General features: G+C 37.6%; 1 protein-coding gene across 1 annotated transcript in view; it reads right to left on the reverse strand.

Moving 5' to 3' along the window:
- Nucleotides 1-25,950, reverse strand: part of AFF2 (ALF transcription elongation factor 2) — a 633,956-nt gene that overhangs the window by 96,045 nt on the left and 511,961 nt on the right. The window contains exons 8-9 of the mRNA XM_059678586.1: nucleotides 25,837-25,933; nucleotides 11,959-11,996 (exon numbers count right to left, since the gene is read on the reverse strand). Of these exons, the coding sequence (XP_059534569.1) occupies nucleotides 11,959-11,996; nucleotides 25,837-25,933 (135 nt within the window). The remainder of the gene's footprint in view (nucleotides 1-11,958; nucleotides 11,997-25,836; nucleotides 25,934-25,950) is intronic.

Here is a 25,950-nt window from a genome sequence, read left to right on the forward strand (position 1 = left end):
TAGTTTGTCCCAAACAAAGTTTCCTCTTAAGTATGTTCCTCACCCAGTGATAATTTTCCAACAAAATCAGCCTGAATTATTGCAAGTTTAAGAACAACACCTGAGAGTGTAGAGCAGGAAATTCAATTTTACAAAATGTATGAATCAAAAATAACCTTGTAGCAGTATTATTTCCTGAAATATAGTCTTGTTGTTTTTCAGTTTTATTTATACACATCAATATAAAGTGAAAAAATTAAACTGAATCACTGAGATGTGAGTAAGGGATTTGATTACTTACATATTCATGAAAATAATATGAAATTTAAAAAGCTTTCTTAGTTTTAGCACTTCACAGAGATATTGCCTAAACCATCATGGCCAGAAATGTCTATGACTCTATGTGTCAAGCCTTGCTTAAGGACCAGCTCCCTTAAAGCTAACTACTTTGGGCCATCCAACTTCTGAAGCTATGTGGGCCAATGGGGAAACTTACCAAAGACTACTTCATGTGTGACAGTGAAGTATGGTGGAAGTAGAAAAGGGAAATAAGATGCTTCTTATACTCCCCAGTTCTTAGGAAGAGGGCAAGTATGCATGTTTTGGCATTGGCTACTGTGTGTACCATCCTGCTAATTTCTGAGCATCAAGATTGCCTTTAAAAATGTGAAATAGGCCTAACCAGTTTCCTCAGTGGATAGAGCATTGGCCTGTGAACTGAAGGGTCCCAGGTTGGATTCCAGTCAAGGGCATGTACCTTGGTTGCAGGCACATCCCCAGAAGGGGGTGTACAGGAGGCAGCTGATTGATGATTCTCTCATATCAATGTTTCTGCCTCTCTATCCCTCTCCCTTCCTCTCTGTAAAAAAATCAATAAAATATTTTTTAAAATGTGAAATAGCATGTGTTGTCAGGTGTTAACTTAATGACCTTTCTGTTTCTTTATTCCTCAGTGACAAATGTATGCCTTCTGTCATTCTTGAAAATGCCTAATGATATCAAACTCAACTTCTTATGCTTAACCGCCACCCATAGAAAATCTAGTATCTTTCTCCTCATGCCCTCCCTTCAAAATCAAGAGTCGGAATATATTCTGATTAGGAATGTGAGTATAGACCAGAAGAATCATTTGTGAGGTAAATTATAGCTCTATAAAGATAGTAAAACTAATTTTAAAATGCCTCAGAATCAAACCAATATGGAACACAGATTATTTTAAAAGAAACTTTAGTTACTTTCCAGGGAAAGTTAGTAAGTCACATGAAGGTTAATAAGGAATTCAGTGATTATCCACAGAGCAGTGCAAAATCAGGCTTACTCCAAGACTAAACTAAATTAATATGACTGAACTTCAGAGTCATATGCAAACATGCTTACACTCATTCGTACAACATATATTGAGCTCCTACTATATACCAGGTACTGTTTCAAGTGCTAGGGTTACAACAGTGAATAAAACAAAATTCTTAATCATGTGAACCTTATATTCTGGTGGGAGGTGACACCTCAAAAAAAAGACAACTAGATTATAGCTAAATATATTGGTTAATCCAATTGATAGACAAATAGATAAATACAGTATGAGGAAAATTGTTAAAGAGGAAAAAATAAAGTAGGTTGAAAGTGATGGTGAATGTATATGTTGGAGGGGTTGCTATTTTGCACCGGGTGGTTGTCTAATAATGTTGATCTTGCACTAAGCCTTTGTAAAATTTCTCTTCAGGGTATTCACTATCCACAAGAGAAAATCACTATTATTTTGAAACAATAGCCATATTAATAGCCTTGATCGATCATTTTTTAAATTATTTAATTAATTATTTAAACCACTCTTTCAATATCCATGGCTCTGTGTCATGTTCTTGGACTATTTTTCAAAAGTTAAACCCACATTCATAGGTTAACATATATCACTAAGAACCACACACGTGTGATGAAACTCTCCAAAAGGATCTCCCAACAGTCTTTGCACTACAATAGTGTCATTGCAGAAGGGCCTGGCTGTGCTTAGCTCTATCATTGTAGGGCAGAACTCATTTGGATGGATTTGAAAACACATAGCATTTTTTAGTTGTATCAGGTATGGAAACAGATATTTCTGTAGTGCTAAAAATATTAAGTTCTCCTGTTCCCTTTAAACGTTCTCCTCTATAATCTTATATAAATCACATAAACATACTTTAGGAAAGATGTGAGGTTTAAATTATATATGAGTGTACCTTTTTTTTCTGCAGATAGTGTATAAATACAACCACATATACCTTTCAACCAAGTTTGCTAGTACATACAGTTTGCTTAGTAAAACCTTGCATTATGATTTGAAACAAGTTGAACTTTCACTTAGCCAATGTTCATAGTAATACATATCTCTCACTAGTGGAAAAAAATATGAATAAGTTGTGCTTCTACATGCACATGCTATTATTACCAGATTCCTTCATTGTGCACTGAAAGGTTTGATATACAGAGACAAATGAGTATGGATGAGCTCCTTGTCTGCCCTGGGTTTTCCTGCTAGTAACTCACAGGCTTCCATAGAAGCTTATAGTTATATACTCCTTGAAGCTGCTAAAAATAAGGAAAAGGCCATAAGAGTTATCAGAAGTGTTTTCCCAGCTACATGGAACTCACTTGTGGGAATGTGGTACTGAGAGGAGAAAAGCAGTGAAAATATTAGAGGGTGATGAGGACAGAGAAATTGACACTGAGAGAAAGATTTGAGAACTTCTATAGTTATGGCTGCCTCTGCCTGTCCAACACCAGTGACAATTCAATCTTGGGTTTAAATTAACATGGAACATGTGGGTATATTAAGGCACAGAGTATATAAATGCACATACATATAAAAACTAGTTTATAATGACATGTAACTTACTCCCATGCTGTAAATTCTATATATAGAAACATTTTCTTGTAGAAGAATTAGTTCCCTTACTTTTTTTAATGTTGGCTTTCTAGATAAATTCTGTTGGTTTAGGTAAAAGCTTTAGTAAAGCAGAAACTATATGTTTCCTATTTCAGCCCCTGTCCAAATAAAATAATTTTGATAGTTATCAGTCACCCCAAACTACTAGTCAACTAAATAAGAACTTATGACTTCAGTCTCCTGACTTTAAACATATTTGTGATTGAGAGAGGACTGATTTATTATTGGGAACACTGTGTGTAGTTATCCTGGGACATGCATAATTTTCCTAAAAAGAAAAATAGTCTTACTGTGCTTATATTTACAGCTGATAAAAACACATTCACAAAGTATTTTTATGTTTGTGGATTAAAGTCAGAAAACGAAGCTTAGAATAATAATTTATATCTCATGCCTAAAATAATATATCTCAGTGTAGCCTAGATGTTTGAATAATGTAAAAGGAACCATATGGTTCTATGTCTCTGAGTCTATTTTGTTAATCAGTTAATGTTGTTCATTAGATTACACATATGAGTGAGACCATGTGATACTTATCTTTCTCTGATTGGCTTATCTCACTTATCATAATACTTTCCAGGTCCATCCTTGCTATAGGAAATAGTAAGAGTTCCTTCTTTTTTACAACTGCATAGTATTCCATTGTGTAAATGTACCACATCTTTTTTACCCACTCATCTGCTGATGGGCACTTGGGCTGTTTCCAAATCTTAGCTATTGTAAATTGTGTCACTATGAACATAGGGATACATATATTCTTTCTGATTATTGTTTTGAGTTTCTTAGGATATATTCCTAGAAGTGGGATCACAAGGTCAAATTGGAATTCCATTTTTCTTTCTTTTTTTTTTAGGAAACTCCATACTGTTTTCCACAGTGGCTGCACCAGTCTGCATTCCCACCAGCAGTGTACTAGGGTTCCCTTTTCTCCACATCCTTTCCAGCACTTGTCCTTTGTTGATTTGTTGATAATAGCCATTCTTGCATCTCTTTGGTGATTAGTGTCTTTGAGCATTTTTTCATATGGCTCTGGGCCATCTGTATGTTCACTTTGCGGAAGTGTGTATTTAGGTCCTTTGCCCATTTTTTAATTGGATTGTTTGTCTTCCTTTTTTCAAGCTGTATGAGTTCCTTATATATTTTGGATATTAACCCTTTATCAGATGTAACATTGTATGTTCTTGCCTCCTTTGTCAAACATTAATGGTGCATAATGGTTTGGGTAGATTTCTGGGTTCTATGTTCTATTCCATTGGTCTATATGCCTGGTCTTGTCCCAGTACCTGGTAGTTTTGAGTACAGTGGCTTTGTAGTATGACTTGATATCTATATATTATGATTCCTCCAACTTTGTTCTTCTTTCTCAAAATTGATACAGTTATTTGGGGTCTTTTTTGGTTCTATTTACATTTTTGGAGTAGTTGTTTTGAATCTGTGAAATATGCCGTTGGTATTTTAATAAGGATTGCATCAAATCTATAGATTGCTTTGGGCAGTATGTACATTTTAATGATATTGATTCTAGCAATCCATGAACATGGTATATTTTTCCACTTGTTTATATCTTCCTCTATCTCTGTTTTCAACATCCTATAGTTTCCTGAGTACAGGTCTTTTACTTCCTTGATTAAATTTATTTCTAAGAATATTAATTTTTTTGTTGCAATGGTAAATGGGATTTTTTGTTTAGTTTCTCTTTCTGAGAGTTCATTATTGGTGTATGAAAGTAAAATTTTTAAAAGTGGAAGAAACAATCAAGTGTTGATAAAGCCACAAGGGAACAGCCAGGTGCTCAAAGAAGCCCTACATGAGATTTACATCTAAGTTTGAAGAGAAGGATTAGCCAGATTTAATCAGAGAAGATTTTATATGTCTATTTCTCTGCAGTTTAAAAAGGGACACCTTATAATCCTTCTTTAAATCTAACCTTTAACTTTCTAGAATCATTTCTAGCATTTTCTTAGTTTTGTCAACCTTGCACTGTTCTACACTTAATTATAAAAGTGAGGCATGAGTCTTCAGTAGTGTGATACTTTAGGTATCTTGGCAAACACAGTTACTCTTTTCCTTCTTTTCTCTCCTGACATTCAGAAACTTGATATTTCCTTCTACTGTGAAACATTTTCCCTCTCCTTAGCTGCATTTTCCTACCAGACATTGCCCACAACTCCACATCTGCTTTTATTTCATTATGTCTTTTGCAAGTGTTTTTCTGCTCTCTCAAGTGGCTTCACCCTCACTGTTCACCAGGGGCCTCCTGTTGATCTAGGGTGATCCCACGCCCAAGTAGCACTTGCTCCTTCATCTGTGCCTAGTAGAATGCTTATACATGCTTCCATTTCAGAGCCTGTATATTATATTGTAGTGTAATGATGTGTTTGTTTCCCTGATAGAGGGTGAGGATCTCCGGGGCAGACTTCACCTCATTGATCTCCCTATCAACTGAGCCTAGCAAATAGTAGGTATAAAATTAACATTTGTTAAAAGAACACATATGCATGGATTGCTGGAATTTCCATCAGGTTCTGTGTTTTTAGGTTTTCTAAAAGATTGCTGAATGGCAACATTAAAATAAAATTCTTGGTGTAATTCTTACGTATTAAAAACTGAGTTGACTTGTACAAATGAATTAAACAGAGTTGTCCATTCTTGTCTAAGCAGTAAATTCTAAGGAGAACAGGATTATAAAGTAACATGATACTTTATAAAGTACTGAATAAATAGGTATTTTATGAATGTTGTTGCTTTAAAAAGTAACTCCAATTACCTATAAAATAGAGGGTGACCAGAAAACTGTGCAAGTTTCATTAGCTGTGAAGATGCTAGACCTTTCTGCATCTGAATATAGCTATCTGGACAACATAAAGGGCACAATGTATTTATTTATTTATTTATTTATTTATTTATTTATTTATTTATTTATTTATGTATTTATGTATTTATGTATTTATTTTTATAAATATATATTTTTATTGATTTCAGAGAGGAAGGGAGAGGGAGAGAGAGATAGAAACATCAATGATGAGAGAGGATCATTGATAGGCTGCTTCCTGCACCCCCCCTACTGGGGATTGAGTCCACAACCCAGGCATGTGCCCTTGACCAGAACCCAACCAGGAACCCTTCAGTCTGCAGGCCGATGCTCTATCCACTGAGCAAAATTGGCTAGGGCAGGCACAATTTATTTGTATGCAGCTGTTTAGACAGAAGGTTTATTCCTATATTTGCTTTAACTACCCTGAAAATGGCCACAGCTGATTAGAGATTGACTATATTTTTGTTGATGGGGTATACTGGTCTGGATACCTCACTGAAAGGAGTTGGCCATGTGGCTAACCCACTGCTCTTCTGAGGCTTACTGGGGACTGTTGGCTTCAAGGGTCTCGTTCAGAAGGACCTACTCCTAAATGTACCCTAAAATCATTGAGGATTGCTTTTCATTTCATTTGTAATTCAGGAAAATCATTGAGTATGACAAATGTAAAAGAGACACAGGAGATATTTTACAATTTCAGACTTTGGGGATTTTTTTCCTTTCCATGATTAACTTTTTAAATAGTCTGCTCACTTCTAATACTCTTATAGAGACTGGACATAAGTTATTCAGCCCTAAGTTTCTCACAACTATCTATTAGTCCAAATTCTTATGTGGTCATTTTATTTCACATGGACTTGAGCATCCATTTTTGTTTTGTTCCATGAGATACCATGCTGGATAAAGGTGTCCTCTGGTCAAACACATTTAGGAAATCTTGTATAAGACAAAATTAAACAGACCTCTTTCTATAAGACTTATTTGAGCCTGAATTATGCAAATGTGCAGAAGAGAGCTGCAGGAAAAAGAGGTGATAGTGTAATACCAAATCTCTGTGGTGTTGAACCTTTTTTTTTTTTTAAAGGAGACAACCCACAAGACTAGTGTTTGGTGGAACGCAGTACTGAATCCATCACCTGATCATTCTGAGAGGATGTGGTGATCCCAGTGACATTCCTCATATATGTGATGTGCCTGTGTCCAAGAGCTTCACAAGAGATATGGACTCTAAAAACAAAATTAACTTTGGCCCTAAGGGATAATCTAAAAAGCTAAACCATGTCTTTGGACCCATACTATCTTCTATATAATGTAGCTCTTTAAAACTGTAATTATGTGGCTTCTTGTCTTTCATTTCACAGATATATAAGGCAGAAATAAGGGGAAAAGGCATTATGTTTGTGTATAAACATATACTAGTATGTACTACATATGTAATGTTTAATGTATGTGCTTGTATGCATCTATGTCAAACTTTAACATCAAATATGTCCTAAAATAAGAATAACTATAAAACAGGATTTCAAGCTTTAGTTTTTTAAGAGGTAGAAGAACCTTATAAAATATCTAGCTAGGGTCTATAGAAAGGAAAGAATGTGTCCAATTTCATACAACAAACTAGTGTTAAATTCAGGACTAGAACCTAGGTCTATGAACTCTGTTTATACTTAAAAATTAGGGGATAAATTGATGATTCACAGTAACAAGTTAGAGCACTTCAATGGTATTTGACTCTACTAAACTAATCTCTTTCAACTGGTTAAGCTCTGAGAGTCCTAAACCTCCACTACTTCTGAGCCTTGATTTCCAATCTGACCTTTCACTGCCTACCTCTTCAGCACTACTGTCTCAAAGTCCTGGTGCAAATGTCTCCTGCTCTTCCACCCCTTCTCCAATAGTGATAACTAGAAGCATTTTTTGTCCTTAGAGCTTCCCTCATACTTATCAGTACCCTACTTAACAAATGTCTCTCTCTCTATTTTGTTTTTAGTTCTTTGCAAACTGATTATATCTCTCTTACTGGATTCTAAACTCCCTGAGGGTAAGAGCCCTGTCAGATGTATTTTTAATTCTTTCATCATCTATCACAGTTCTGGGAATGCCATACATTCTCAATAAATATTCATTCAGTGAATAAATGAATAATTCACAAAATCATGGTCAGGAAAATATTTGTGGCTATTTGCCATTTTCAATAATGAAACCACAATAGCTATAAAATAGATCTGTTCTTAAGAAATGTTGTAATTTCCTAAGCAGAGTGGATTCTTATTTTATGCTTGACAACTGCTCTCTCTCTCTCTCTCTCTCTCTCTCTCTCTCTCTCTCTCCCTCTCTCTTTCTCTCTCTTCCCTCTCTCTTTTGGTAATAGAGGTCAACCTCAGTTAGATTCAACTCAACTTATTAGTGCATGGCTTTTAGCCAAAAGCAATTCACATTTGCGGAAGTGTACTATCACATATGTCTTAATAACAGAAATGCTTTTTTAAATGTATGTGATGAGTCACATATGGTAGAAGAAATCTGTACATCTCTCAGGCCTGTTGTCACAATGAATATTTGGAGATAATTGCTGTAGAACCTGAATATCCAAGTGAAAGTCTCTGTGACACATTAATGAGCCACAGTTTGAACATACTAACCAAGCTTTGATACAGGCATGATTCCAATAGACTGAGACATACCCCAGCATCTCTTGCCCTGATAACTGATCTTAAGAATGTTCAATTTTGATTCTTACTCTCAAAGGTAATATTTAATGTTTCAAGGTAAAGTCATTAGTGTATTCAGGTGTATTATGTAATTACATTCACTAAGTATAAATTTAATTTTTTATATGGAGTATAATTAATGTGTACTACAATCTCCCTATGGTGATGAAAGAAATTTTCAACCATGAAGGTATTAAAAATAAACTGAATAAATAGATGAGAAATAGGGAGGGGAATTTCAACCTTTAGACAGGAAAATATACAAACTAGATGGATAATCATTTACCATCATTCAAATGAAAATGTACTTAGCCTTAGTTAGATCTTGGGAAACAACAGAATTTTAGAAAATACATATACCTTTTGCAATATATCCATCTTCACACAACTTGGGAAACTAGCAGTATGCTCTAGCTATGTGTCCACTGGTTTATGAGGCATCACTGCCCTGTTAATGGATCTTATATCCATAAAAATTTTCAAAGATAGTGATTTAAGAGTGATATCTCTGCACTGAATGAGAATTACATGGTATGTCAGCCTCAGAAATTCCAAAACAAATGATTAGGGTTCAGTAAATACCTACTCAATATTTTAAAGTGCAGGAAGAGAAAGGGCTGCTAGTTTAAGCTTTACAGTCATGGAAGAGTTTAAATCTGTGCCATTTTCTAACTGACCAACTAGAGCAGGGGTCAGCAAAATTATCCAGTAAAGGGACACATAGTAAATATTTTTTGCTTTGTATGATCTCTGTTGCAACTATTCAACTCTGCTACTGTAGCACAAAAGGAGCCACAGGCAGTATGTAAACAAATTAATGTAGCTGTGTGCCAATAAAACTTTTTTGTAGACACTGAAAGTTGAACTTCATATAATTTTCACATGTCACAAAATATTCTTCTTCTTTTGATTTTTTTTCTCAACCATCAACCAAATACTGCACATGAGGATGGCATCCAATAGCACATAAGATCATTTTCACCAATGTGTTCATACATTAACTATAAATGATGCCTCTAGACTTCTACTTTTCCAGCAATCCTGTATGCTTAAACAGTCAAATGTTAATTATTTTATTGTATCTTTATTGTTGAAGGTATTACAGATGTCCCTTTTTGACCCCGCTCCCTCTCCTTCCCCAAGCCTTCCCACACTATTGTCAATTCTTGCATAAAATATCAAACCAGTAACTAATCAGAGGCAGAAGAGCTAGAATAAACCAGAACAACATGTGACTATTTTACATGTGGCATGATTCAAGAATAAGAGACTGAACAACTTGGTCAGTTAGAACACATGGGCCCTTCTGATCTGATACTCCACTAGTGTAGAGCCACCAGTCTCATTAAACATCCAGACCAGGCTCCTGCAAGGACTGTTTTCTGGGATGTGTTTAATTTGTTTACTTGTTCATTCATTCAGAGTACATGTATTGAACTCTTATTCTATTTAGGGTCCCTGTGCACTATGTATAACTGAAATTCTCTGGCAGACAGCAGAAATGGAATGAGAATCACTATACATAAAACATTTTAAAACTCCACTTCTGCTCTGCTGTCAGGCTGTGTAATTGAGCCAGGCTCTGGAATTTCTGTCCCTGAGTTGAGATCTTGAAGAGACTTCTCTACTTAATGTGCTCCAATGATTGTGGCTAGGCAAGTGAGTTAGATATTGTGAGTCCCAGTGCAATAGGACACCCAAACTCACACTGAGAACAGTATCTTATTAAATTAGAAGACAATTCTAAGCCTTTACCAGATGACTGTGATGTAGGCTTATTACTAAGCAGATTTTCAAATATATTTAAAAGTATAAATCTCCCTATTGTATTACTAATTATTTGGCTCTTTTAGTTTTCCTGTTTCCCTTTTAGAATATTTCTTAAAGTGCTAGACATTAAAGTCACACTGTAAATTAATAAGAGCTCATAAAAATATAATTATCTGTAGGGTTAAATCCTCACAAGGAGCAGGGAGAAAACTAGTCCTACTTTCTAGCCACTAAAGTATGATCTAATGCAGCTCCACACACTAACAATGGGCAGTCTTAAGTATGCCAAGATGGAGGTTGGGACTCACTTCCTATTGAGAGGGCTTGAACTTGGAGGTGTTTGTCCCATCGAGGGCCTATATTTATATTTACACGCCCCCAGCACTTGTCCCATTCCTTGTGATCTGCATGTGGATAGACCAAAGTGGGGGTGCAGTCAGTCTAAGGGAAAGATCACCTATGGCTCACTCAGGGACTACAGTCCTGGCCTTGGCCTCATTAGCACCATGCTCTAATTCATGAAGCTCACCTGTTATGGACTCACAGGTGAGTCCATAACTTCTGGGCATAGATAGAAAAGAAATCAGTATGCAGAGAAGATTTAATCCACAACCAAACACCCAGAGAAAAATGCAGCATCTAAAACTACTTCCAGAGGATGGTTACAGCATAATACATTTCTAGACAACAGATGTCCCAGAGGCTACAGAAGCCCAACAAGGAATATTCTGTGGCCTAATAAAAATTCAACTTGAAAACAAAGTATATCAAACCTTTTGGAAAAAGAATTAAAATTTACATTTAATGGTATGCTAAACACCACCCTAGTGACTTGAAAAAGTTAAATATTTTGCAAAACACAAGCAGCCTTTTTGTCATTGGCATTACCTGATTCATTCTCCCAGAAACTACTAAAAATAAATGCACTTCTCATTTCTACATCGGATACCCACTATAATGGAAGTTAGCTGAGATAAATTAACACATAGTTCCTAAGGATGTGATATTACCAGACCTATAGTAACCCAGCAAATATAGCAGATCTTCTCTAGGCCACATGACTAGGAGGACTGGTATGAAACATAACACTGCAATCAGATGTCACAAACCTTAATGACAAGACGTACACTCTTCTTAATTTGAAAGTCTCCCTTCTGGAAGAAACAGGATGTCTAAGATGTACTATATTTAAAAGACTGCCATGCACCTTGTTTATAATTTAAGAGTATACCATAGAATGCCTTAGAAATAATTGTTAGCTAGAAAAACTTTTAGTTAAATACAGCACATGAGCTTTTCATTAACAGAGTCATGAAGCCTTGATGCCAAGGTGCTGAACCTCCCCGTCATGGCTGGAAATCACTTGGCACATTTTCAGCTATTTACATCTCTGTAATTGTTCCAAGATTTGCAATTAAAAATGTAAGCTTTTTAGCATGTGCAAAACCCAAAGACTCAAAGCACTATGCATTGAATATGGTTATAATAGTATTTGGAAACTACTCATGGATGGCACATACTAATTTTTGTAAACTGGGCACAACTTAGGGCACTTCGGATTAAAGACGACAGGAAAAAACAAAGGCCGGTCCTGACTTATTGGAGGTATTTTTCTTTGTGTGTGTGTTTTCTGTTGTTTTTAAATTGTCATGAATGGGGATTAACTCAAAATCCAAGGTCTCTTTTTTGACTTTATTTTTTCACATGCATGGAGTCCATTAAAATTAAAATTTCCAACTAATAAAAAAATAACTTACTTCACAGGATTATTCTTAGGTTTTGCCTTTTCAACAGCCTGTAAACAGAAGAAAAAAATGCAATTAGAGAACATTAGCAAGCATAACCTTTGCAACTAGTTACCAAAACAATAAACAATATAAAATGTTCTTCAGAAAGATAAGGAGCTAGTTGAAGCTGGCTGCTGGAGATAAGCAGACTGTAGACACAGAAAGCAATTTTCCTCTCCCAGGTAACATGGTTACATGCCTAAGTACATCTTTCAGACACAGGCAGGTATTGTCAGGGCTGCCTGGAAAGTTCAGCCCTGTCCATAGGAGTAGCACTTAGATTCACAAGTGGATTCTCCTCTTCCAGCCTTTCATTCTAATCTTCCCCCATGTGGGCTTCCTTTGGTTTTAATGTCAGGAAAGATGGTAGATGCAGAGGGTATGGTCATTGGCATATCTTGTATTTTAAAGTCTGTGGTAGGGAGCCACTTACCCTGCATTACTACTGACACCTGGCTGCACCTGCATGGCTACAAAAAGGCTAAAGTATCATTTCTAAGATCATTTTTATTAGCAGACATCACAAAAAGGCAAGGGATGACCAAATGCTCAGATCATTGTCCTCCTGTGGAACCTTTAAGAAAACACACCAAATCATTGAGATGAGAAAATCTCTGGGTCTCTTGGCCTGCATTGCCTCAGACATGGAGCCTGGTTCCAGTTTATTGCTGAAGCCATTGATCTGTGTAAAGTCCATTTATCATTCATGAAAAGAGCTAGTGATCTTCACAGTATATCAGAAGAAACAACTCAGATCATCTGTCAGCAGCCTTCTGATTTCTGTTTCCCTCTCCACAGGGATTGCACCTCTTTCAATACTTCTGGAATTAAAATGTTTCTAAGCAACACAGCTGGGGGTGCTGATGGTAGAATGGCTACAGTCTATCAAACTGTTTAAGCACCTGGAGGTTTTAGTGATGATTTTTTTTCATACTTTTGTAGCATAATTATGTAATCAGAACCAAACTTGTACTTGCCTAGAGTTTTTGAGGCTATAGAAAAATATTTAATATGGGGAGTACTAAAGCAGCAGTTTGACAACCTCAGGGTTCTTCAGATCCTTAAAAAAGTATCCAATTGGAGACCTTTTTATTTGTTAATCTTGGACATGGGTGAGGGCTAAGAAAAGAAGAGCATACTGCTGTAAATTAGAAAGCAGAGGTAATAGCTTGTAACAGAGACGATTTATAATATAACATTGGACTTGTTTTGGATGACCAGTGCAGAAGCATGCTGAACCCTTCTATGCATAACAACAACTCAATACACCTTGAAATGATTTATTTTAAATAAAACACTTCCCAAGTTTAGACATTAGTGTTGGAGATCCAAGTCCTCCTCTATTAAGTCTCAGGTTCTATTGTTAGGTAAATACCCAATAATATTTGGACACTGGACACTTTCTTTGTCTTTATTTTTTTTTCTTTTCTTTTTTTTTATTATTTATTTTTTAATTGCTTAAAGTAATTTCTTTGTCTTTATATACAAAAACAATTTTCTCAACATCTGTACCTAAGGTTGAAATTTGGCAAGTGGTAGAAAGTGAGAAAACTAGAGTGAGGTAACAGGTAAAAATGAGAAATATGTTTCTGGATGACCCAAGTCATGTCTCACATGTACTTAGGATATTAATACCTATCCTGGTAAAGAATGTTGAAACGAAGAAGCTGATGCTGTTGAGGCCCAGTGCATGGGATTTGTGCTCTGGTGGGAGGCGTGGCCTGTGGGGATTGGCCCAATGTGGGAGCGCTGCTCATCCAGATCAGCCGAGCGGATGTGGACCTGCCCTCTGAGCAGCTGCTCCCACTGTGGGAACGCACTGTCTGCATTGAGTGTCTGCCCCCTGGTGGTCAGTGTGCATCATAGTGACTGGTCGACTGGTCGTTCTGGTTGTTCCACCATTTGGTCACTGGGCTTTTGTTGTATAGGATTGTTGTTCATGCCAAATTAACAAATTAAACTTTATCACAAGTATATATGTATAGGGACAAAACATAGTATACATAGCATTTGGTACTATCAATGGTTTCAGGCATCCACTGGGGGTTTTAGAATGTAACCCTTCAGATAAGAGGGACTACTATACATTCATATTTATCCATATGCTTGTAGTAGAAAGCACAGTAGTCTTTCACATGTGTTTCTCCTCACTCTCACACCACTATCACACTCAGAACACTTTTGATACCAGATGTATGAGGATTTTTTCCCTTACCAAGAAATTTTCTGCAACACCAGCTGAGAGTCTTACAATTTAACTCAATTCTAACACTATACTAGTATACCTGGGGATATCAGATCCTATAGGTGAAGGGCTCAGTCCCACTGAGTTGCCAGTTTCAGTACAAGTTGTCACCTGTACTTCAGACTTGTGGACTATAAATAAGAGGTTCCCATAGTCCCCTTCTCAGGTTCAGATACTTGTTTAGAGTGGGTCACAGAACTCAGGAAAACAGTTATTTATGTTTACCAGTTTATTACAGGATATGGAAAAGGATACAGACGAATAGCCAGATGCCAGATGAAGAGGTATATAGTGTGAAGTCTGGGGAGGGTCCCAAGCATAAGAACTTCTCTACCATTCCAGTTGTGGATGTGTTTGCCAACTTGAATGCTCTCCAAACCTCATACTATCAGAAATTTTATGGAGGCATACTAACATAATAATTTAATTTTCAGCCCCTCTCCCCTCTCTAGAGAAGTGGGAAGGGGGAGAAATAGGGCTGAATGTTCCAAGCTTCTAACCATGGCTTGTTTTTCTGGTGAACAGCTCCCATCTAGAAGCCTGCCAAGAGTTGCCTCATTAGAAAAAAAAAAAAAAGACATTCCTATCACCCAGGCATTTCCATGGGATTCAATATCTTGCATTAGCAACTTGGGTCCAGACCAAATATTAAAACAAAAGCTGCTCTTAATATTCTTATCACTTAGGAAATTATAAGGGTTTTCAGAGCTCCATGCCAAGAAGAGGGGCAGAGACTAAAATATGCTTTGTTTTATCTTATAATACCAAATACCAACTGACACTGTGCCTCAGGGTCCTTACTGGCAAAATTAGGAAGCTGGAGTAAAGACTCTGCATGGTCATTTTAAAGTCTGGTATCCTATATTTTAAAACACACACAACTATTTAAGTATACAGTCATGCTTGCAGCACTTAACAACAGTTAAGTCAATGATGGCATCCTATCCTATATAATAAGAGAAAAACAGGTGCCAGGCCAGGGGACCTCAGGCCACACACCCCTACCCTGGTGCCAGGCTAGGGGACCAGAGGCTGCGCCCCCCACCCAGTGGGGCTTGACAAGGGTGGGACTGGCCGGGTCTGGATCTAGCCCAATGAGGGGGGACCGGCTGGGTCTGGGTCTCGTGCGATTTTGAGGCACACATGGGTGGGTGGGGATTTGACTCTGGGTCCCGGGGTGCACCCCAGACTCTGACAGGAAGAAGATTTTCATATACATTTTACTAATTTTCTTTCATCTCTGACACTTCTGTTATAGATAAAGGGCAAATAGAAATATTAAAATATTTCCTCTAATTAATCCCCTTTTAATGTGCATAAATTTCGTGCACTGGGCCACTAGCCCTATATAATAAAGAGCTAATATGCAAATGGTCATCACACCCTCAGGCCCTTGCACCCTTGCACCCTTGCAGTAGGACCAGGGCACCTGAGGCCGGGATGGGGGACCTGAGGCTATGCCCCGATCCCGGTGCTGGGGCCGTGGGACCTGAGGCTGTGCCCCTCACCCAGGCACTGGGGCTGGGGTCCTGAGGCTGCACCTCCTGCCTGGTGGGGCTTGACGGTGGGTGGGGGGGCAGCCGGGTCTGGGTCTCACGTGATTTCGAGGTGTGTGCGGGTGAGCAGGGACTTGACTCTGGGTCCTGTGGCATGCCCCAGACTCTTACAGGAGGGAGATTTTCATATACATTTTACTAATTTTCTATCATCTCTGATACTTCTATTATAGAGAAAGGGCAAATAGCAATATCAAAATATTTCCTCTAATGAATTCCCTTTTAATGTGCACGAATTTCGTGCACCGGGCCACTAGTAAGATTATAATTGAGCTGAAAAATTCTTATCCTCTAGTGACCTCATAGCCATTGTAACATTGTAGCACAACATATTACTCACATGTTTGTGCTGATGCTTGTTTAAACAAACCTACTGTGCTGCCAGTCATTTAAAAGAACAGTAATACAATCATGCACTGTACAGATACATGATAATAATAATAGAGAATTATGTTACTGGGTTATGTATTTACTATATTATAGTTTTTTAATTATTTTTGAGTGTACTCTCTTTCTACTTATAAAGAAAAGCATTACTGTAAAACAGTATACTGTATTCTGCTCACAGCAGCCTTATACATACAGCATCTCTTGACTGCACCATTTTTCCTTGTGCTTGATTTAATATTGTGTTGTTTTGGTTATCATGGTCCTTAAACATTAGCACAAAGAGGAAATCACCTAATGATGCATTTCCCCATTATTAAGCAAAACTTGACACATATATATATATATATATATATATATATATATATATATATACATACATACATATATGTATACAAACATGATTCAAGGTTTAATATGGAATCTTAATCCACCTCCATTAGGAAGAAACAAGATTTATTAACATGTTTTAAATGTTTATATCTAATATTCCAAAGGTCCCTATGAGATAATTCTGAGAAATACATTGTTATCCCATGCATTTTGGGAGTGTCTGTTGCTTTTATCTGCCCATCCACTTGAATTTTGAATAGTTAACATTGGATTGGTAGCTAATCTCAAATGTGAACACCTCTTCTGTTATTTATAATGTGTGTACTTATGCCCTTTGATTTTGCTAAATAAATACAAAAAAATAATATAGCTGCTTAATAATGAGACTGATTCTGTTTTCCATTAAAGTCAAGGCCCTGGTTGTTTGTAGCCTGCCTGGTAGCTTTTTCGGCAGGTGGAAGATATTTTGGGGACAGAGTAAAGCATTCCTTGGGCCTTAAACCAAAGCCCTAGTAAAATTTTCAAAGCCAGAACATAACTTTCAAAATCTCACATTTTCAGTTTGGCAAAGTGCTTTATTACACAGCTTTCACTAAAGATGTTCATGTTGCTCCACTATATGCTAGAAACCTGATTAAACTCAAGACTTGGAAACTTCTATTAAATGTAGGTACATATGGTACATTGCCTGAGGTTATTTAGCTGCTAATAACTCCAAGACAGAACCTCCAGGCTTCAGCCCTGGATTTAGACCCAAATTGGGGTGATGAAGAGTGGAGAGAGGGCCAATGATGTCTAGCCACTTCCTTGAACCCAAGGGCAGTGACAAAGGGAATATGGTGATGCCTTTTCCTTCCAGTACTTCAATTCAGATCAGTTTAGTGATTCCCAGTTTCCCAGGGGTGGCTGCTATTCTCCCTGTGATACTCTGTACAGAGCCAGATATGTGCATGTGTTCTTTGTGGAAAAAAAGGCTGTGGTCATTTCTGTTCTACCTGAGAGCTACCTGTTCTCAAGTAACAGATTATGTCCACTTCAGTTTCTGTTAGTTCTTGGTGGAAGCAGCACACCCTCACCAATATCTGAATTAATATCATTGTGAGAAGTGTTAAGCAAATCAAAATAGCAAAATTCTCATAGATGGATAATTCAAAAATTGTAGTGAGCATTAGCTAGCATCTGGTCATCAGTTATAAAGAGCACAACATGTACAACATTGTGCTTCTCTATATCTCTGTGTGCTCAAAGCATATTTTTTAGTTTACAATACAAAGGCAATCTATGGAGTTACAAATAAAAATATTTGGTACTAAAAGTAGAATACCAGTGACAATGAAAAAATCAGTATGCATGATTCAAAACAGACACAGACTTACCTGGAGCATTTTAAAAATCACATTGCATGAGCCCTAAGAAGTTTCATATTTCTCTAGTCTCTATGCTAGTGCAGCCAAATAGGGAACACAATCTTATGAATATCAAGGCCAATGTTATTCTATTAACCTTATATGTTATCCTATTTACTTTCCTGTCCTCAATGAATAAATTAAAATATCCACTCATTCTCTATTTTCTGGATAGAGTATGACAATATAATTATTTTACTCAGCTACATTCTTCAGCTCTAATAGCCAAACTCCATCATTTTGCGGGGGGTTTCAATGAAAAGCAATGACAGATAAACTGTTTACATTAAAAGACTCTATCAAAGTTATTTTGCACCTGGTTTCATCCTAATCAATCTGCTGTTTCTATATAGCTCTGACAGGCTGATTTCTCTTGCTGTGTATGCCATATTAACATTACTGAAGAGGCCTTCCCCAGCTTTTCTGTAAATGGAAATGCAGGGAAACCTTGGGGAGGTAACAACTTGTTGAGCATGAGGAGGGAGAACTGTGGCTAAAAAATAGGAACAATTACAACAGGGAAGGATCTCTGTTGTCACAACAAATGAATTCACTACAGCATGTCAACTTCAAAAAAGCCAGTTGATAGCAGGAGTAAAATTTATTGCATATTTTTCACTAGCAAACTTTAAACATAAAAGTGGGCTTGAATTTAAATTGGCTCCTATGTTTACAAAGTACAACATGCATCACAGGTATAAGGAACACAACATGCATCACAGGTATAAGGAACACAGGTATAAGGAACACATGCCAGAATATTCTGATTTTTCTGCTACCATAGAATTTATCTCATTTGCAATTATCAAATAACAACCTAGTCCAGCGATGGCGAACCTATGACACGCGTGTCAGAGGTGACATGCGAACTCATTTTTTTGGTTGATTTTTCTTTGTTAAATGGCATTTAAATATATAAAATAAATACCAAAAATATACATCTTTGTTTTACTATGGTTACAAATATCAAAACATTTCTATATGTGACACGGCACCAGAGTTAAGTTAGGGTTTTTCAAAATGCTGACACGCCGAGCTCAAAAGGTTCGCCATCACTGACCTAGCCTGTGAGCTTTCCCAACAGTAACCATAAAAACAAACAAACAAACAAACAAACAAACAAACAAAATTAAATGAACTATAAAACCAAAATCAAGAAACTAGTTTAAAAGCAAGCTGTTTGTTTGAGGTATTTGTTTGAGGTAATTAGTAATCACCAGACAAAAAAAATTAAGAAGTGTAGGGGAAGAGCTAAAAAGACACACTTTTCCTGTGAATGTTAACATCTTTGGGGTGCAGCTCTGATACTAGCATCTATTTTAAATGTTCACATATACACAGTAAAATGCTTTCATTTTCAATTAAGTGCACTTTTCTAGGGGTATCAGGACAATCCTGAGCCAGAAAAAGAGACAAGCTCGGTTTCAATAAAACTGCATACATAGAAGCTACCTACAACAATGTATTCAGACACAACTCATTAGAATAACTTTGTGCTCACAGCAAATTGTTCAGTTGTTTTTAAAGCACCAACATATCACTCCAAGCTTTATCTAGAATCCTTTAGTTGAGCCTGGTCACTACCTTAACATTTCCAGCCATAATGTCCATTGTCCAAACTTCTAACTGGACTAAATTAAGTCATCTAAGATGTTGGTCTAATTCAAATTAATAAGACAGTATAAATATTAAAATGCCCTAAAGGCAGTTTCTAACAATATATATTTTTATGATCGTTATGCTTCTAAAGTCTGTTGCTTCTAATGCCAATCAGATTATTAAGGCATAAGAGAGCCATGCCAAGATCTAACCTGGCCTCAGAACCTATGCATCATAGGCCATCCTGCAACCAGAGTATAATAATAGACTACATGCTTTGAACTGTGTAAATCAAGCATCATGATATCATTCAATGGAATATTAAGCAGATGTTTACCAGGTTCTATGAATATGTACTTGAAGGAGCTCTGAATTGTGGTCAACATACATTCTAGAAGCCTTTGGAATAGGTCAAATTGTGGATAGCTTAAAACTTTTAAGGACAGAAATTTTAACATACCTGTCAATACAATTTCTTTGTTAAAAAACATTTGAGACTGATTAGGCTGCTTATATTGAAAGAGAAGCACTAAGTCTGTATCTTTAGATCTTTTATTGAACTGCAAGCACAACATCAATAACTGCATCTCAGCTGTAAATGAAAATTGATTCCAGGTTTAACCCCTCATTTTCATGGGTTCTTTTAATCCTGAGAAACATAAGAAGAAAATTTTGACCAAAAGGACAACTGAAAAAAAAAGAAAACTGAAATTTCAGAGCTATGAGGTTAGTATGTGCAGAGAACTTTACACCTATGAACTCCTAAGAACTGTGTCTACTGGATCATGCCACTGGCCCACCAAAACCCAGTGACTCATCACAGCATCATTACTAGCCCTAAATGACTTGCTTAAAATGGCAATTCAGTAAGTGTTATATAGGAATAAAGGCCATGGTTGGTATGTGTGTGTATGTATATGTATGTGTGTGTGTGTGTATATATATATATATATATATATATATATATATATATATATGTATATATATATATATATCATTATATCATGGCAAGGTATATATATATATATATATATATATATATATATATATATATATATAATGATAAAAGCAGCATCTGAAGAGTAAAAAGTCAGTCAGCTGGCTAATTGACATCATGTAGCCCTCACATCCCGATCATATTATTTTATTTTTAAATATATTTTTATTGATTTAAGAGAGGAAGGGAGAGGGAGATAAAAACATCATTGATGAGAAACATTGATCAGCTGCCTTCTGCATACCCCCTACTGGGGATGGAGCCCACAACCAGGCCATGTGCCTGACTGAATCAAACTGTGACCTCCTTGTTCATAGGTCAACACTCAACCGCTGAGACATACCAGCTGGGCCCATCCATATTATTGATATACAGCTGTAAAAGACTGTATTGCAACACATATGTTTATGCAGACACTAAGTACAAAACACTGCACCCAATTCAAACACTGTTCTGGAACATTCCACAGTCCAATGTCATCTTCAAATGACTATTTCCCATTCAGGGGGAGCTAATGAGAGAAAACCAAGGTGAATACAGCCTTCCTTCAGAGTGAGAGCTCAGAAAGCAAAAATAAAAACAATAATAAAAAGGCATGACTCAACTCTCCACTCACATCAGACCTTAGAAAAGTGGTTCTCAACCTTCCTAATGTCGCGACTCTTTAATACAGTACCTCTTGCTGTGGTGACCCCCAACCATAAAATTATTTTCGTTGCTACTTCATAACTGTAATTTTGCTACTGTTATGAATCCTAATGTAAATATTTGATATGCAGGATGGTCTTAGGCGACCCCTGTGAAAGGGTCATTCAACCTCAAAGGGGTTGTGACCCACAGGTTGAGCACCACTGCCTTAGAAGAAAAACTATTTTTTAAAGACATGTAAAATAAATAAATAAGTAAATGAATAAATAAATGTAATTTTTCTGGAGGACTTGGTACAGTGTCATTGGCAATTTGGCCTTTCTTCCTGGGACGTCTGGTTTAAAACTTGTCAGATCTCAGAGGGGAGGAAAGGTTGTTCAAATCAGTGGATGCCTTTGAGGGGCCATAAGGACATTCAGTCTAGTTCCTAGCAGATCCCTATAGACATCAAAGCCAAACTGAAGTTAATATCTTAAAGGGCCATAAGGATGAATAACCAGCATTTGTGTAGTGCTTATGGTTTTAAAAGCATTTTCTTATATGCAATCTTCATTTGATTCTCACAATACTCCTAAGAATTGGACAAAACTGGTTTATCTTAGTTTATTGGTGAGAAATCCAAGACTTAGAGATATTAGGTGAGTTGCACAAAATCAAGCAGATAGTGTGTGATAGAGTTGGATTGATGCCCAGGCTTCTCTATTCCAAAAATCATGCTCTTAATGACTACACTTAAGAATCCGCATGGCCAGGTATACATAGCTAATAAATGTTAGGACAAGACAGAATCTTTTCATTCAAGTTTGCCACATACTGGCTGTTTTCCAGGTAGTTAATTAAACAGCTCTCTTTAACATCTCATTTCTTACAAGAAAAGGGAAGGTAATTGATATGGCATCTTAAAAAATAGGAGACATTTTACATTGCTATTAGTAGTACGATGCTGCTGCTGCTGCTGCTGCTCATCATCATCATGTAACAAAAAGTGATAAACATATACTATATTCTAACCATACTTTCAAATGATTTTGCCTATTTACATTCACTTAATCATTGAATCCTCACTACAACACAAATGAATAGCTGCTATTGTTATCTCCATTTTCTAGACACTTAAGTCTTTAGTTCAAGTTCACCAGAAAGTGGCAGAGCCAGGATTATAATCCATTTGGATATATACTGATTATTTTGCTTTCTATCGTACACTGTCCCAGCACTGACACACCAACTTAGAAGACAGTGTAGATATATCTGCTTCCTAAATAGTCTTAAATGAGAAAGCAAAATGCAATGGGGAATGTAAAGAGAGCACACAAACTTTTAACAAATAATTTCAGGGTACTATCACATTTTTTTTCTCTGAAACCATATGCATACTTGTGTATCTGATTTTAAGAGTCACTAGAAGGTAAAATCTTTTGTTAAAAATGCTTCAGTATAACCCTGAGTCTCCATGGCTGACTCATGGCATATTTAATTTGTATATTATAATTGTCCCATTATGGCTGCATGCTCCACTTTCCCATTTGAAGAAATTATACTTAGCATTTAAACACATCCGAATTGTTCTATTGGTGTTTGTCTGTGCATAACATGGCTAATACTGCTGTGTAGGGGTCCAATGGGGGCAGGGAGAGGGGAAGTTGTTCTGATTATGAAATACTTGGGACTAAATGTCAAATTAGAAATTAACATGTCTTGATCCTGTATTTCATTTTCATACATACATTTGAAATGCATTCTTTTTGAATTTGTTATGTTGCAAGCCATAGCATAGGGTCTCAGAAGCTTTTCGGAAAAGAGTGGTGTGTACTCACTAAACCTGAACTATTTGGGTCTCCTTAGGTGAGTCCAGGTGCAATGATTATGGGTAAGATAAGTTGAGGATATCTCCAGAAAGCTAATAGCTTTTATATTGGAGTATGTCTGTATGAATGTAGCTACTAGGTTTTGGGAAATTATTCTAAGTATAATGTCAGCTCCTACCAATGGTGTGATTTAATGCACCAAAGCATTTGTTTGTGTGCTTTTCTCCCAATCATCCTGCCACAAATAGAATGATTCTGTAATGCTGTAGCTTAGACAAGAGGCCAAAACTTACCTCTAAGGTTTTCTGCAAGTTTCAAATGAAACAGAGAACCTTGACTTAATGCCTGACTCAGAGAAAGGGCAACTCCATAAAGTGGGACCTCTTAGCATTCCTTCTGATGTTGCAGAGGTAGGAAGGTCCCAATTATAAGATAAGATAAATTAACTATAATATCTACATGGTACTATTTTATTTTGCCTGAAAAGAAAATGATTTTGACAGTCCTTCAATTAGTTAAACATAGAATTACTATATGACTCAACCATTTCAATTTTAGGTGGAAGAATTGAAAAAGAAATGAAAGATTAAATTCAAAAGAACTGGAACAAGAAACTTAGACACAAATGTTCATAGAAGCCCTATTTTCAATAGCTAAAAGGTGGAAGCAACCAAAATGTCCCTAAAGTAATGAATGGATAAATAAAAGGTAGTAGATCCATAAAACAGAATATTATTTAGCCACATAAAGGAATGTTGTATCGATACACGTTACACCATGGATGAACCTAGAAAACATTATAGTAAGTAAAAGAAGCCAGTTATAAAATGTCACTCAAGCTTTTGCCAAATGTCTTTTGCCTGAAGGTTCATGAAAGCTGCAAGATTTTGAGTACTGATTCTCAGCTGTGTTCTGAAGTGGCACACCTGGGAAAGGTGAATGGAGTAATCACAGTTATATTTTAATTAATTAATGAGCATAGGCTTTAAACCTCACACTGAAGTTACTAAAGTTACAGCTCACTCAAGACAATACTTAGCCCAAGAAAGGGAAAGAAAATCTCAATTGCTTACTAACAACCAATATTGCATATGCCAAAGAGGAAACAGGGAGAAGATGAAAGCAATTTTCAAGAGCTCAGCATCTCTTTACTCTAATTCTATATATATAAAGAGCCAGGGTCCATAACGACGGAAGGCTTGACCAAACACCGGAAGTCAGTGCTGGGTTGCCGTGGTGACCCAGCACTGACTTCAGCCAGTGCTGGTGCAGCGACCCAGCACTGACTGCCAAGGGGGCTGCAGATCAGGCCCAGAGAGAGGCCTGCAGAGAGAGAGAGAGAGAGAGAGAGGCAGGTTCTGATCTATAGCCTCTGTGGCAGCTGTTGACCAGCTGTTGCCTCTCTCTTTATCTCTGGGTTTCCCCAGCAGCCAGGCCTCTGTTTTTCTCAGGGGCTCCATCAGGGGCTGCTAATCAGCCCCGCCTCTTTGATCAAGATAGGCCTGGAGATAGGCCCGGAGATGCTGACTGGCATAGAAACTGACCAATCAGAACCTAATCTGGGTGAAGTTTCAGGAGCCAATGTCTGCCTAGGAGGCAGAGCTTTTGATGTTGACTGGAATAGAAACTGACCAATCAGAACCTAATCTTGCTGAACTGCAAAGGCAGAATCTAAGGTGGGGCCTGAGGAGGGGTTTTAAGGGCAACAGCTGTTTGGTGTAAGATGTAAGAAAGCAGTTCAATTTTTTAATGACTGCTTTGGCAATGTAGTGCATATGGCTGGCTATAAGTCCAGATATAGGGATTATGTGTTTTTGTCTGCCAAGAGCATCTCCTCATGCTGAAAAAGCCCTCCCCCCAATTTAAGCAATCTTATCCTATATAATCTATCTATACCAGGGGTGGGCAAACTTTTTGACTCGAGGGCCACAATAGGTTCTTAAACTAGACCGGAGGGCTGGAACAAAAGCATGGATGGAGTGTTTGTATGAACTAATATAAATTCAAAGTAAACATCATTACATAAAAGGGTACGGTCTTTTTTTTTTTTAGTTTTATTCATTTCAAACGGGCCGGATCCGGCCCGTGGGCCGTAGTTTGCCCACGGCTGATCTATACTAATAAAAGGGTAATATGCTAATTAGACCAGGTTGACTGGCCATCTTCTGGACGTCTGACTTCCTTCCGGACAAAGCCATGGTTGTGGGTGCCAAGGCAGAGGCCATTAAGGGTGATCAATCTGGCAGGGAAGGGCAATTGGGGATGAGATCAGGCCGGCGAGGGAGGGCACTTGGGAGCAACCAGGCCAGCAGGGGAGGGCAGTTGGGGGAAAGATCAGGCCATCAGGGGAGGGCAGTTAGGGGCGAGATCAGGCTGGCAAGGGAGGGCCCATGGGGGCGAGATCAGGTCGGCAGGAGAGGGTAGTTGGGGGCAACCAGGGCAGCAGGGGAGGGAAGTTGGAGGCAATCAGGCAGGCAGAGGAGTGGTTATGAGATGATCAGGCTGGCAGGCAAGCGAGCAGTTGGGAGCCAGCAGTCCTGGATTGTGAGAGGGATGTCCGACTGCTGGTTTAGGCTCGATCCCTGTGGGACATCCCCCGAGGAGTCCCAGATTGTAGAGGGTGCAGGCTGGGCTGAGGGACAACCCCCCCCCCCCCCCCGTGCACGAATTTTGTGCACCGGGCCTCTAGTTTTAATGAAAGTGTAAGCTGATCCATCCTGTTCCAGAATACTATGCCTATCTTTGCTTTTTTTCCCTCTCACCAAAGACCAGAGATGAAGCAGTGCATAGGATTCTGGATAACAACACCATTCCAGTTCCTTTTGCCCCCACCCCTTAGTTCCCAAACCAAGCCTTAAGGTATTCCTACCTGGTAGAGCTCAGTGGCAGTGCACTGAGTAGTCAAGGTCTTCACAGGCTCAAGGTCATCTTCATCACTGCTCAGCTTCAGGTCGTCCTCAAGCATCCTACAAAATAAACAGAG

This window comes from Myotis daubentonii, chromosome X (genome assembly GCF_963259705.1).
Source record: "Myotis daubentonii chromosome X, mMyoDau2.1, whole genome shotgun sequence".
Classification (NCBI taxonomy): Eukaryota; Metazoa; Chordata; class Mammalia; order Chiroptera; family Vespertilionidae; genus Myotis; species Myotis daubentonii.